Source organism: Trichechus manatus, unplaced genomic scaffold (assembly GCF_000243295.1).
Source record: "Trichechus manatus latirostris isolate Lorelei unplaced genomic scaffold, TriManLat1.0 scaffold00075, whole genome shotgun sequence".
Lineage (NCBI taxonomy): Eukaryota > Metazoa > Chordata > Mammalia > Sirenia > Trichechidae > Trichechus > Trichechus manatus.
In genome coordinates, this window is record NW_004444011.1 from 9,611,867 (window position 1) to 9,624,923 (window position 13,057).

Here is a 13,057-nt window from a genome sequence, read left to right on the forward strand (position 1 = left end):
TGTCATAAAACAACATGTGTACTACTGTTTCATGAGAAACTATTTGTTCTGTAAGCCTTCACCTGAAGTACAATAAAATATAAAAAGAAAAAAAAAATTGAATCTCTTTCTCTGCTGTTTTACTGGCTCCCCTTTGGGAAAACAAATCCTCATAGAATCAGTATAAATTCTCCACTATTTTTGCACATTTATATTTTTACTTGATATGAGCTTCCATTTCTGTCAATGGCTAAGACTTACTTATTCTTTTTCTTTTGTATCTTTTCCCCATACATCTCTTTAACTTCTTTGCTAAACTGCAGAGACCTTGAGAAACAACACTGGGTAATGGATAAAAATAATAACTTTGAATTTAGATATGTTGCTAATTTTTTAATATTGGAAACATTACTAACTAAACCTCTTTGAATCTAGGTTTGTTGAAAAACTGGGAAAAAATATTTATCTCATCAGGTAAATGTGAAAATTAAAATTGAAAACACATATGAAGTTTACAATGCACACCCTGGAAGATGGGATGCACTTAATAATAGCTCTTACCGTTAACAAGGGCCAATGTTTGAGGTAAAGACAAAAATTCCAATAATATTTATTCAAACAAGTGATTGTGTAATTAAAAGATTATATATCAGAACACAACACCTAATTAAAAACCAAGATTTCAAAATCAGTTCATGATAATTGAAAAGCTTCTTGATCGTTCATAGAATTAGACATATAAACGAAGCAACGTGTTTCTTTAAAGACATCTGTATTTGGTGCAGATTCTTGTTTTAAATTAGTTAAAAATAGGGAGATGTGCTGTTTTTAGTGCAAGCTGATACATAGTTAAAATCTTAAATTTGCTTTGTCTTTACTATGTTCTGGATATAAAATATTCTTCATCATTATCCCTCACATCACATTTGTTTACTGTTACTATATATTCAGAAAGAACATACAGAATGTGCCCATACGCTTTTATCCTCAGATAAACTTTTAAATGTCATGCACTATAATAAAGTTCAGGTGGCACCCATCAATGAGATAAAACTTGAATAAAATTAAGATGAATGACAGTACTGTTTGCCAAGATCCTGTTGTCCCAGAAAGAAATGAGCAATCAATGGAATGAGAATTGGTGTCGTGATTACCAAAAAAAAAAAAAAACAAGTTAGTAGAAGAAAAGGAAAACAGTGCTTAAACACATTATGAATATTTCAGTGAACTCAAATCTCTGTCTTCCTTTTTTACCTTTAATATTCCCATATTGTTGGGATCAACCATGTAGAACCAGAACCGGACAGTACATATTCCAAGGCTTGCTGGGAAGTATTTGGAAGTAGTGATCCGTGCAGTGTATCCTTCTCTCGGGCCAGATGAGTTGACATACAGGAAGTGTTGCCCATTGCCTTAAAATAGATAAATGCAATGTTTTCAAATAGAAAGTGTTCAAACCTGTACAAATTTCATTTCCTATGCAAATATCACATACTGTCTTTCAGACACACACATACACACAATTAAATACAACTCATTTTGTGTGAGTCAGATATGTAATTTAATTCTTTTTGACCAAAAAAAAAAGTATCTCACTATGATCATATGATTCACAAAATTCCTGTGGGATTGTGACTTGTACACAAAGCGACCAAATATTTATGTTGACCATGAAGGTGTATTCTTTTTTTTTAATTTGCTCAAATTTGTCTGTCAGTTTCAAGTAAATAAAATATTTTGTATCCTGTATGTTTGCGCAGTTACTCTGTGGGCGATGATTGCAGATTGATATTGTCTCTCATTTTCAGTTGATCTGATTCACACATTGACCTCAGTAGTAGCGAATGGCTCTAACTGCAAAGTGAAATGGGATTCTGAAAGTCATCATATTATTTTCTCTGAGTGACAGCTTCTACTCTCCTCAGCTGCATTAGTATGTGAACAATCTCCAGGTTTTAAATGCAATTGGATTTTTTTCTGTTGACTTGATTGTCAAAATTCATCACAACTACTGTTCCCTTCAAATTAATTCTTTGTGGCTTTTACTGGGAAAGGATATAAAAAATATGTATATCAAATCAAACATTGCCTTTGATTAAATATTTGCTTATAGTTCTTAATGGAGGATAAATTAAAATAATTTCTAAATTAAAAAATACATACTGTTTTTCTCTGTGGCATTTTAGGAAACCCTGGTGGCGTAGTGGTTAAGAGCTATGGCTGCTAACCAAAAGGGTGGCAGTTTGAATCCATCAGGTGCTCCCTGGAAACCCTATGGGGCAGTTCTACTCTGTCCTTTAGGGTCACTATGATTTGGAATTGATGCGACAGCAACGGGTTTGGTTTGGTTTTTTGGTGGCATTTTAGTGTTGTTACTATTGTTATTCATATATACATACGTATACATATATATCTGAGTAACAATACTAAAATGTTATATATATTTTATCATTAATTGTAAGTTAATAGTGACGGCTTTCCTTCTTAAGAGCTAGTTGTCAGGTAACTTGACTACACTCACATTAATCAGCATATGTGTTTGTTAACTTTCTGCCCCCTACCCCAGAATACTGAGTCTTCAATGAAGGAACACTCATGCACTATTCCCCTGAACCAAGTTAACAGGAAAGTAGTCAGAATGCAATTCAAAGGAGAATTAGATGATCACACCATATCAACTAATGGCTTGGCTTTTTCGTGTTTTTGAAGGACATTATTTCAGCAAGTATTAATTTAACAGGGCCTGAGGAGTGCTGGTGGTGTAGTGGTTAAGGGTTCGGCTGCTAACTAAAAGGTCGACAGTTTCAATCCAGCAATCGTTCCTTGGAAGCTTAATGAGGCAGTTCTACCCCCTCCTATAGGGTCACTGTGTGTCAGAATCGACTTGATGGTAACTTTTTTTTTTTGGTGGATGTGCCAGTGGATTGTGAGGTAAACAAGATAGCCTATTTTTAGTTCTCATAGAGCCAAATTTAAGGAGAAAATCTAAGAGATTGTTTGATTTTGCCTGCAATTTTTTTATATTTCTACATATGTACTAATTGAAAATAGGTCTCTTCGCTTAGGACCCTTTATAAAGGCGATGCAATAAAATAATCTCAATTTAAAAAAAATATAACTATGGAACATGACCTGAGAATTATTATAGCAAGATTTTCCTCAATCTAAAAGTGTAGTAAGGAAAACGACATGAAAAACTTTCCTGCGGCATCAGCAACTCACTCACCAGTTTTCAAATGTCATCTTCTGTTCTCATTGTCCTTTGAAATACGTTGTATGTACTACCAAATACTGGGTTCACAAAATTAATAAAATATTTAAATACAGCTATAGAAAAGTTTTTTTCTAAGTTTCTTTGCACATTTCTTTCCAAGTAGGTCACCTGTTTTTTTTTTTTTTATTTGGACAATAGAGACAAATGTGTGACATGCATAACCAACCTATGCCTAGATTCTATCTGTCAAACCTATTATGTTAAAAACATAAAACCAAAATCCAAACCGGTTGCCATTGAGTTAATTCTGATTCATGGTGTCCCCATGTGTGTCAGAGTAGAACTGTGCTCCGGAGGGTTTTCAGTGGTTGATTTTTTCAGAAGTAGATCACTAGGCCTTTCTTCCAACGTACCTCTGGGTAGACTGGAACCTGCAACCTTTTGGTTAGCAGCCAAGTGCGTTAAGCATTTGTACTACCCAGGGACTCCTTAAATTCACATCATCTGTGCTTAAACAAGAGCATCTAGGTTTTTCCTTATCCTGTTGCCTTTTACACCCCAGAAGATTTCTAATGCATTTAAACTGCACTTTCTCAGACCAACTTTAAAACATCATCCTGAATAAGAAATATACACTATAACCAAATGAGCTATAGTAACAGTTTCCCTTATATTTTCAAGGGTTAAAGTTTAGAATGTATTCATCCTATATTTAATGTGAAGAAATGGTCTTGAACTAGCTTCAAATTAGGTTAAATTATGTTAAGCATGTTTGTATAAAACTATTTTATATTTTATAGCTTAGCTTGTAAATAGTATAACAAATATTCAGAAATAATGTACTTCTATCTCAAAAGCAGATCGTTTTTAACTCAGATTTTAAATATCTCTTTTTCCTTGCTTTAGTGTTAACTTGTTGATGAAAGTTAAATATTTTGATCAGAAGGGAAAGTCATAATTGTGCTCATAGACACAAACTTAATCCATTTTACAAAGTTAGGAATTCCAATTTAAAATCTTGTATTTAAGTAAATTTATTCCTCTAATTGCATAAATATATGAAAATTTCACTTATATGTTTCTTTTGAATAATTTTAGTAATATGGTATTTATTTTTGAAGAGCATGTTTTAAGTTTGCATAGTGACTGGAATTAAGTCTAACCAAGTGCTCTATGTTTAATCATTTAATTATTATAACATAGTGTCACAAACTCATTCTGGACACAGTGTCTTTAGCATCTCAGCAATTCCTTCACGGCACTGGAAGCTGAAGAAATCTCTAAGTTTTTTTTTTTAATTTAGTACTCAAATCCAACCAACTTAATAAACGTTAATATTCTAACAACACTGTAGATATTTGAAAAAAATCATACATAAACTCTGAAAAAAAAATACTTTTTAAATTTAAATAGCCATATTACCTTCTATTTTGGGCACTGCCCAAATTCTCAAATCTTGAAATCAGATAGAACATCACCAACCTTATTTCCTATTCCATATTTATTTTCCCCAGTAATTACTTTTAATATAGTAACTACTGAAAACCAGCTTAGCAAAGATATGACAGCATCAAAAGGAATGTAGTACGATCTAATGTTTGCATGTTAGGACTATGCTATGAAACTCAATGTAAAAATATATATAATTCACTGGGGATGATAACCCACCATTTAATTGCAGCATATTTATTTTAGTGCAAGACAAACAACGTCATGCCAGGCTGAAGATCAAAGTTAGCAATCTCAATTATTAGTTCGGGGACTCTGGGCTGAGTGTTCAAAGTATACCTTGCCTGGTCTCTTATAATTTGCATATTCACTTTCGGTCTTATAAAATCCTATAGTGGAACAACAACAAAAAAAAATTAGTAAGTTGATTCCTGGCTGGGGTGTTAATGCATGTAAATGTGAAATTTTATCCATTTTTAAATTTAAGAATGTAAAACCATGCCTGGTAATTTAGTACTCGTCATTGCACATTTGGTCTTTGGAGATTCTGGAACTCTAGAATATCTTAAGTTTGACTTTGTGAGAGAAACAGACATTTTGCAATGCCATATTTTTTCTTGAGAATCATAAAAGTGAAAAGTTGCTTAGCCTCTTGAAATTATTAATAGAAATATATGAATTATCCAGGAATGATACACTGTATCACATAGTTATAAAACCTTACCTTGAATTATAGTTTCAGAAATAGAATCATTCTTTATCTAGCAAGCTCAGACTAGACCCACTTTCAAACATTTATAATATAAACGCAGCTACTTCATTGAGAACTACCTATTTATATCTGGCAAAAACCTTGGTGTAAGGTCAATCTAGACTCCCATACCAAGTTCAGAATTTGTTAGAGAAAATAATAAAGCTTATAAGTCTCAACTGTCACAACATGTTTATAATTTAATGGTAAATGGTCATCAAACTGGTTTACTTTATTTGTATGTGACTCTTGAATGATCAACAACATTCATGGAACAGATTTTCATAAAAGTAGGATTTTTTTATTTCTTTGTTTGGTTTTAGACTATTTTACAGCTTTCTATTGACCATTAAAGAAAAAAAAGGAAACCTAATTAATATTTTAGGTAAGACTTTATTCCATTAAGTTTGTAAAATATATTACACTTAGTACTACCAGATAAGTAAGTACACATTATATATGTCTGATTTTTATCTCCCCCCCATTCTCTGCCTCCTAATATTTCCTGTGCACATTAGTTTAATACTTTAATTTTTTATTTATGATTACAGGTTCTTAAGATCCTTAGGGTACAGACTTTATATTTCACATCTTAATTATCTAAACGCAGCCCGTAGATACAGGCTTCTTATTAATGTTCGATATTTTTTCCTTAAACTCTTTTAAGAAATGCACACAGCTTTGAAAACTGGGGAGCAGTCAGTGTCAAATAGTGTAAATCCAGCATCAAAGTGTACTTTGCTCAAATCACCATTATTACTGAACGTTAGTGCCAAAAATCTATTAGGCACATTCAGAACCCATCACTGTGCTTCACTGACATTCTGCTCCACTTTGGTATCAGCAGAGAGTAAAGATTCTAATTTGTCCTTTAGATGTGATTAGCTACAATCTTGAATTTTTGAAAATGCTTCACTGAGTTATTGTGTCATAAGGTAATAAATCTGGCATTATTTTTTAAAGGATAGTTACTACTTTTAAAAGAAAGCTATATTTTTACAGATCTAGTGCCCTAAGAAGAATTGTACTCACTGGCACTAGGGTCAAATCATAAAAGACAATTTCCCACTTCAAGTGATCTGAATTCACTCCCTGCTTTAAATTGTAAGTAATTTTAGTCCTTTTATCCTGCTCATAAAATAAAGCTGCCTAATGGTTTTTAAAATGCCATGCAATATTGCTTCTCTTTCAAAATAGCAAATGCTCCCTTCTTCGGAGTCAGACTTAGTCAGCTTGGCTCTAAATCCTCTATCATTTACGCCTGTCCCTCACTCTAAAATATAAGGGTGTATAATGACTATCAGTTGAAATGCCTTCAATTTCTTTCTGTACTTTCTTTTTTTCCCCCAGATTTCCAAGGTGGTAGCTATTTGCTTCTGCAATTTTTAAAGGCTATGAAATACAAACATGCTCAGAGACAGAACAAAAGTTTCTTCAAAGTTGTCAAAATGGCATCCACAGATACAGAGCCTTTGAAGTCAAATGAAATTTTCTCAATGTATTTGTTAGAAATGTCTGTTGTTAGGTGACTTGTATTTGCTTTTTGAAGGGCTGTACGATGATTAGATTTGGTATTTTTTTAACTGATATTTTTTCAAGTTTATACTCTTCTCAGAGTAATTATTACCTACTTAAAAACAATAACAACAACAATTTACAACAGAATGTTTTATTTTAACGCTATTTAAAACCCAAATCCACTGCTGTCCAGTTGATTCCCACTCACAGAAACCCTAAAGGACAGAATAGAACTGGCCCATAGGGCTTCCAAGGCTATAATTTTTACAAAGCAGACTAGCCACTTCTTTCTCCAGCTCAGCGGCTCATGGGTTCAAAGTGCTGACCTTTTGGTTAGCAGCTGAGTGCTTAACCACTGCACCACCAGGGCTCCTAATGCTATGTACGGGCACCTAATTCAGTACTAAGCAGCCCTGGTTGCACAGTGGTTAGGCACTAGGCTGCTCAACAAAAGGTTGGTAGTTTGAATCTACCAGCCCTCCGTGGAAGAAAGATGTGGCAGTCTGCTTCCATAAAGATTTACAGCCTTGGAATCCCTATGGGGCAGTTCTACTTTGTCCTGTAGGATTGCTATGAGTCGGAATCAATTTGAGGCAATGGGTTTGTTATGGTTAATTCAGTACTGTATCTTTTTCCCTCAGTATGCATAGATCTGATGTAAAAATGAAGCTTCTAGTTGTAACATGCCATCTCAAAATAGATTCATCTTATTTTGAAAGCTCCTAATTTACTCAGCAGCAAGGATATCTCAATCACAGAAAGATGATATATAAATGCAATTGGTTGGCACTTCCTTTAAGTCTAGGTAGAGACAAGGGATTTTGAATCTTTTGATTCTCATACTCGAAGAACCCTGAGGAACCTCTTTATGTGTCATTTTCTTGTCAAAATGCCTTCACAAGCATGCATTGGCTTAACATTTCTGTAACTAGATTTCACTTGCTAAATTGAGATTAAAAAGAAACCTATTTCTGAAGTCATAAAGGAAAGAAAAACTAATAAAATATTATAAAATTTTTTTTTAGGTAAATGCTAAATGAGAACTGTAATAAAAGAGCTTTGACTTTGTTTAGATTTCAGATCCATTTTGCCTGAAATGTGTGAAAGCAAGCAAGCACAGAAGAATGTTTATTTTTGATGAAACAGAAAAAGGTATTATTGGATTTTTTAAAGAATATGTAATGAGAAGCAACTGTGGGCAGGATTGCCCAATGATTAGGCTTGTGGGCACTAAACCTATAGGCTTCTATTCGAATTCTGATGCTACCACTTATTAAATATGTGACCTTGGGCAACCTATTTAAATTATCTAGGACTCAGAAGCAATAAGTAATAATAGTAGGTACTTTTTCCTCATGGGTTTTGGTAAGATTAAATGATACAATCCAGGTAAAGTACTTAGAACATAGTTGCAAATTAGTACTATTCAGGGAAATTTAAGGAATAGATACAAAGATGATTCAAGCAGTGGAAATAAGACAATCTGAAGTTATTGGTTGGATATCTACTATAGCTAAGGCACTATCTTGCATTTGGATGTTAGAAAGATGGACAACATATGGTGAGGAAAATAGGAAACATACACAAAAGAATCTAACAATAAAAGCTACCAATAAGGTGGTGGTTAGAAGACAAGCTCTGGGCTCGGACTACTGGGTTCAAATCTAAACTCTGATACTTGTAAGCACTATGAATTTGGGCAAATCACTAAATCACCCCATGTCTCATATCCATCATTCATAAAATGGGGATTATAATAATAATACAATATACTTCATGAGGGTTATTGTGAGCATGTAAGACCAAATATTGATGTAGGTTAATACGATGGAGTTCAACAAAGAAAATATATTTTACAGTTGATGGATAAGAAAAATTTCATGAAAGACATGCTCTTGTATCAGGATATCAAAGAATAATGAATATTTCGATAGTGGACATAGTGGCAGGGGGAAGAAAGTAGTGTAGGAGTGGCAGAGATAATTCTAAATTAACAGTATGACATATGAGTTAACATTTACGAGTTAACATTATGAGTTAACATTTAGAATTCACAAAGCACATTTGAGGAACAAGAAAACAGAAAATGTAGAAGAATAAAGCATGAATTGAACTTCGCAACGCAGTTTGGGGAAGAACATGTGAGTCCCTGAATGCCAACCTAAAAGGCAATGAAGAGCCTCTGATGATTTGGAAGACCTGGAGTCATCATTTCAGATGTCTTTAAAAGTATCAATCCTGCATCAGTGAGGAGTGACCTAACTTAGAAGTGACTTAGTTGCCTTGACACCTGCAATAGCCGAGGAGTAAATTCAGATGACAGAAGTGTAAATACAAAGACAGGAACACCTATAATATGTAGAGAATGAAGAGTTAACAGAATTTGAAATTGACAGCCAATTAACAGTGTTAACAATGTTTTCGCAACTGGTGTCAAATGATAATGAGAGTACCAAAAATATTAGGGTCAGGAGGAGGAGATTCATTCTGAAAGGAAGACACATTTGAGTTTGGATAGGTGACTTTGTGATGCTGGCAATCGTCTAGCTAGCAATGGGAAATGTGGGACTGGAACTTGGAAATAAAGACTAGATACATGTAGGAATTAGCAAATTTTGAGCACTGAGAGAATAAAAATACTGAGCAGAAAAAAGTGTAGAAAAAGTTGTAAATAAATTCAAAATATTGGCTTGCATTTAGATTTTAAAAGAAAAAGGAATAAAGAAAAGCATAACATTAGGGAAAGAGTCACAGTCCTTAATAACGAAAGCCAAGTGAAAACTTCAGGAAGGTGTGGATTGATCACTAATATGATATGCAACATAATAGGAAGAATTAGGCCCATTGTGATTATGAGATCATTTAAGTCCCCCAAAAGAGCTAGAGTAGAAGCTCTGTGAGGGAAAGCACTATATTTGGTAAACATCTACTTCTCCAGTGTCTGGATCAATGATGAAGAGCTACTGGCCAATAGATGTTTGTGAAGAAATAATATTTTTGCAGAATATGTATTTTAGGGAATCAAAGAAGGTGTACATAGCGAGGTAGAGGATACTATGTGTCGGGAATTATGATTTGTAATAAAGAAGCAAATTCAGCAACGGTTAGAAGGGCATCTAGGTTGAGGTTACATATTGTGCAAAAGGTTAAACGTATGGTGTGGTTATAGAGAGGGAATTTGAAGACATTTAAAAAAGGAAAATAAATACAAGGAAGCAAGATTTTGAGAAGATAGACAGGGGTAAATGTAATGGTTAATTATTTTACCAAGGAATAAAATTTATGAATAAGTATGAGCTTAGTAAATTCTTGTTAAAGAAACCATGATGTCTGCATAACTGAATTCATGAAATAATCTGAAAGATTTTCGGGTTCATTATTCAGGGTTTACTCCTGCCCCACAAGAATTCTAAGAGAATTGGTTCCTTCACACAGTTTTCACTGAACTTAATGTTTCAGTTAAATGATACCTTTGTTCTGAAAAAGAAAAAAAAAATTGCACCTTTTGGGTCCTACCTGAGATAATTACAAAGTATTCTAGGGAGTATTTTAAATGAAGATAGACAAATAAACCAAGAGAAAGGAAAGAAAACCAGAAATCAAGCCCATGATTCTCTTCCCACAAGTAGAAGAATTTGATAAAAATTGGTTGGGACATCTGATTCAAAGCAGAAAGATGTGGCAGTCAGCTTCTGTAGAGATTTACAGCCTTGGAATTGCTAAGAGCCAGAATCGACTTGATAGCAGTGGATTTGGTTTTGGAGTATGTTAGGAATAGAAGAGAATTTCCTCAATCTGATCTATATATCCTTCAGTTGTCATGTCTCTTTAACTCTCTTTTAATCTTATCTCCTTTATCTCTTTTCTGCAGTTTATTTGTTGAAGAAAGATGGACATTTGGTTTGTTTCCACTTGCTGGTTATTATGACTAAACGCTGCTATGAACATTCATGTATAAGTTTTTTGGGGACGTGTTTTCTTTTCTTTGGGTATAACCTAGAAGCAGAATCATTTGATCAAGGGTAACTCTGTTTAACATTTTGAGAACCTGCCAAACTGTTTTCCAAAGTGGCTACATCATTTTACATTCATATCTGCAATGCATGAGGGTTCTAAATTCTCCACATTCTGGCCAATACTTGTTATTGTCTTTTTGACTATAGGAATCCTGGTGAGTATGAAGAATTATTTCATTGTGATTTCAGTTACATTTACCTAATAAACAAATGATGTTGAGTATCTTTTCATGTGCTTATTGGTCATTTTTCTTGACTGCTGCTTCAATCGGCATTAGTTGTGGATGCAAGTGATTTAGGAAATAATATCTGAGTTATTATTCCCTCTCCTTGAGCATAGAGAACGTGACCCAGCTGGAGTTGGGCTCACAAGGACACATCAACTGGGCCCTGAGGTATAAAGACAATAGCTAAAATAATCTTGAAAAATATCTTTTAGGGAAACTTTCACATAAAGCCAATCAAACACAACAGAGAAGACTTTCCACTCTTATCTTTTTCTATTAGCATTAAGTGAACAGAAATTTGTTGGACCAATGAAGACACTCCTGACTCTCCTTACTGAAACCTGTACCAATGATTGTTAAGAAAGACAATTGGAAATGTAGGATCACAGTTTCTAGCCAATCTGAAAAGACTAAGCTTTCAATGGTTTTGCCCATTTGTAATGTTAATATATACTGATGACTCTGTAATGGTCTTTGGACTCAGGCAGACATGGCTGTGGCTGCATGCTTGTCTGTTTTCCCACTCTTGCCTATTCTATATTATTTCCTTGGACTCGGGCAGACAGGCTGTGGCAGCATGCTTGTCCGTTTTCCCATTCTTGCCTACTCTGTAACATTCTTTGGATTCAGGCAGACATGGCCCTGGCGGCATGGTTGTCTGCTTCCCACTTTTGAATATATGCTGAACAAAACTTTCTTGTTGCTTTTCTAGACTTTGTAATGTTTTTCCCCTACAACACAAGTAAAATGAAATTCTTGACAACACCAATGTTTTCTCCATTTATCATGAGGTTGCTTACTGGAGTCCAGAAATCAAACAACGTATTGCATTTGGCAAATCTGATGCAAAAGACCTCTTTAAAGTGTTAAAAAGCAAAGATGTCACTTTGAGCACTAAGGTGTACCTGACCCAAGCCATGATGTTTTCAATCACCTCATATGCTGAACAATGAATAAGGAAGACTAAAGAAGAATTGATGCCCTTGAATTATGGTGTTGGTGAAGGATATTGAATATACCATGGACTGCCAGAAGAAGAAACAAATCTGTCTTGAAAGAAGTACAACTAGAATGCTCCTTAGAAGCAAGGATGGCAAGACTTCATCTCATGTACTTTGGACATGTTATCAGAAGGGACCAAAAAAGAGGAAGACACTCAAGGCGATGGATGGACACAGTGGCTGCAACAATGGGCTCAAACATAGCAATGATTTTGAGGATGGCACAGGACAGGGAAGTGTATTGATCTATTGTACATAGGGTTGCTATGTGTCGAAACCGACTCGTGGCACCTAACAAAAACAACAACTGGTCATTTGCATATCTCTTGGAAAAATGTCCATTCAAATAACTTTTCTAATTTTTTTTTATTATTGTACTTTAGATGAAGGTTTGCAGAACAAACTAGTTTCTCATTAAACAGGTAGTACACATATTGTTTCATGACATTGGTTACCAACCCCACAACATGTCCACACTTTCCCTTCTTGTCCTTGGGTTCTCTATTACTGGCTTTCCTGCCCCTCCTGCTTTCTAGTCCTTGCCCGTGGGCTGGTGTGCCCCTTTAGTCTTGTTTTGTTTTATGGGCCTGTCTAATCTTTGTCTGAAGGGTGAAGCTCAGGAATGACATCATTACTGAGCTAAATGGGTGTCCGGGGACCTTGATCCAGGGGTTTCTCCAGTCTCTGTCAGGCCAGTAAGTCTGGTCTTTTTTTGTGAATTAGAATTTTGTTCCACAGTTTTTCCCATTTTAAAAAAAAATTAGGTTATTTATTTTTCTTATTATTGAGTCATAAGAGTTGTTCATATATTCTGGGTACAAGTCCCTTGTCAGAATACAATTTGCAAATATTTTCTCCAATTCTGTGAGTTATCTTTTCACTTTCTTGATGGTGTCCTTTGA

At 34.5% G+C, this 13,057-nt stretch overlaps 1 protein-coding gene across 1 annotated transcript in view; it reads right to left on the reverse strand.

The window, feature by feature from the left end:
- MALRD1 (MAM and LDL receptor class A domain containing 1) overlaps nt 1-13,057 on the reverse strand; it is a 964,362-nt gene that overhangs the window by 241,009 nt on the left and 710,296 nt on the right. The window contains 1 exon segment of the mRNA XM_012556720.1: nt 1,234-1,391. Coding sequence (XP_012412174.1) covers nt 1,234-1,391 — 158 coding nt within the window.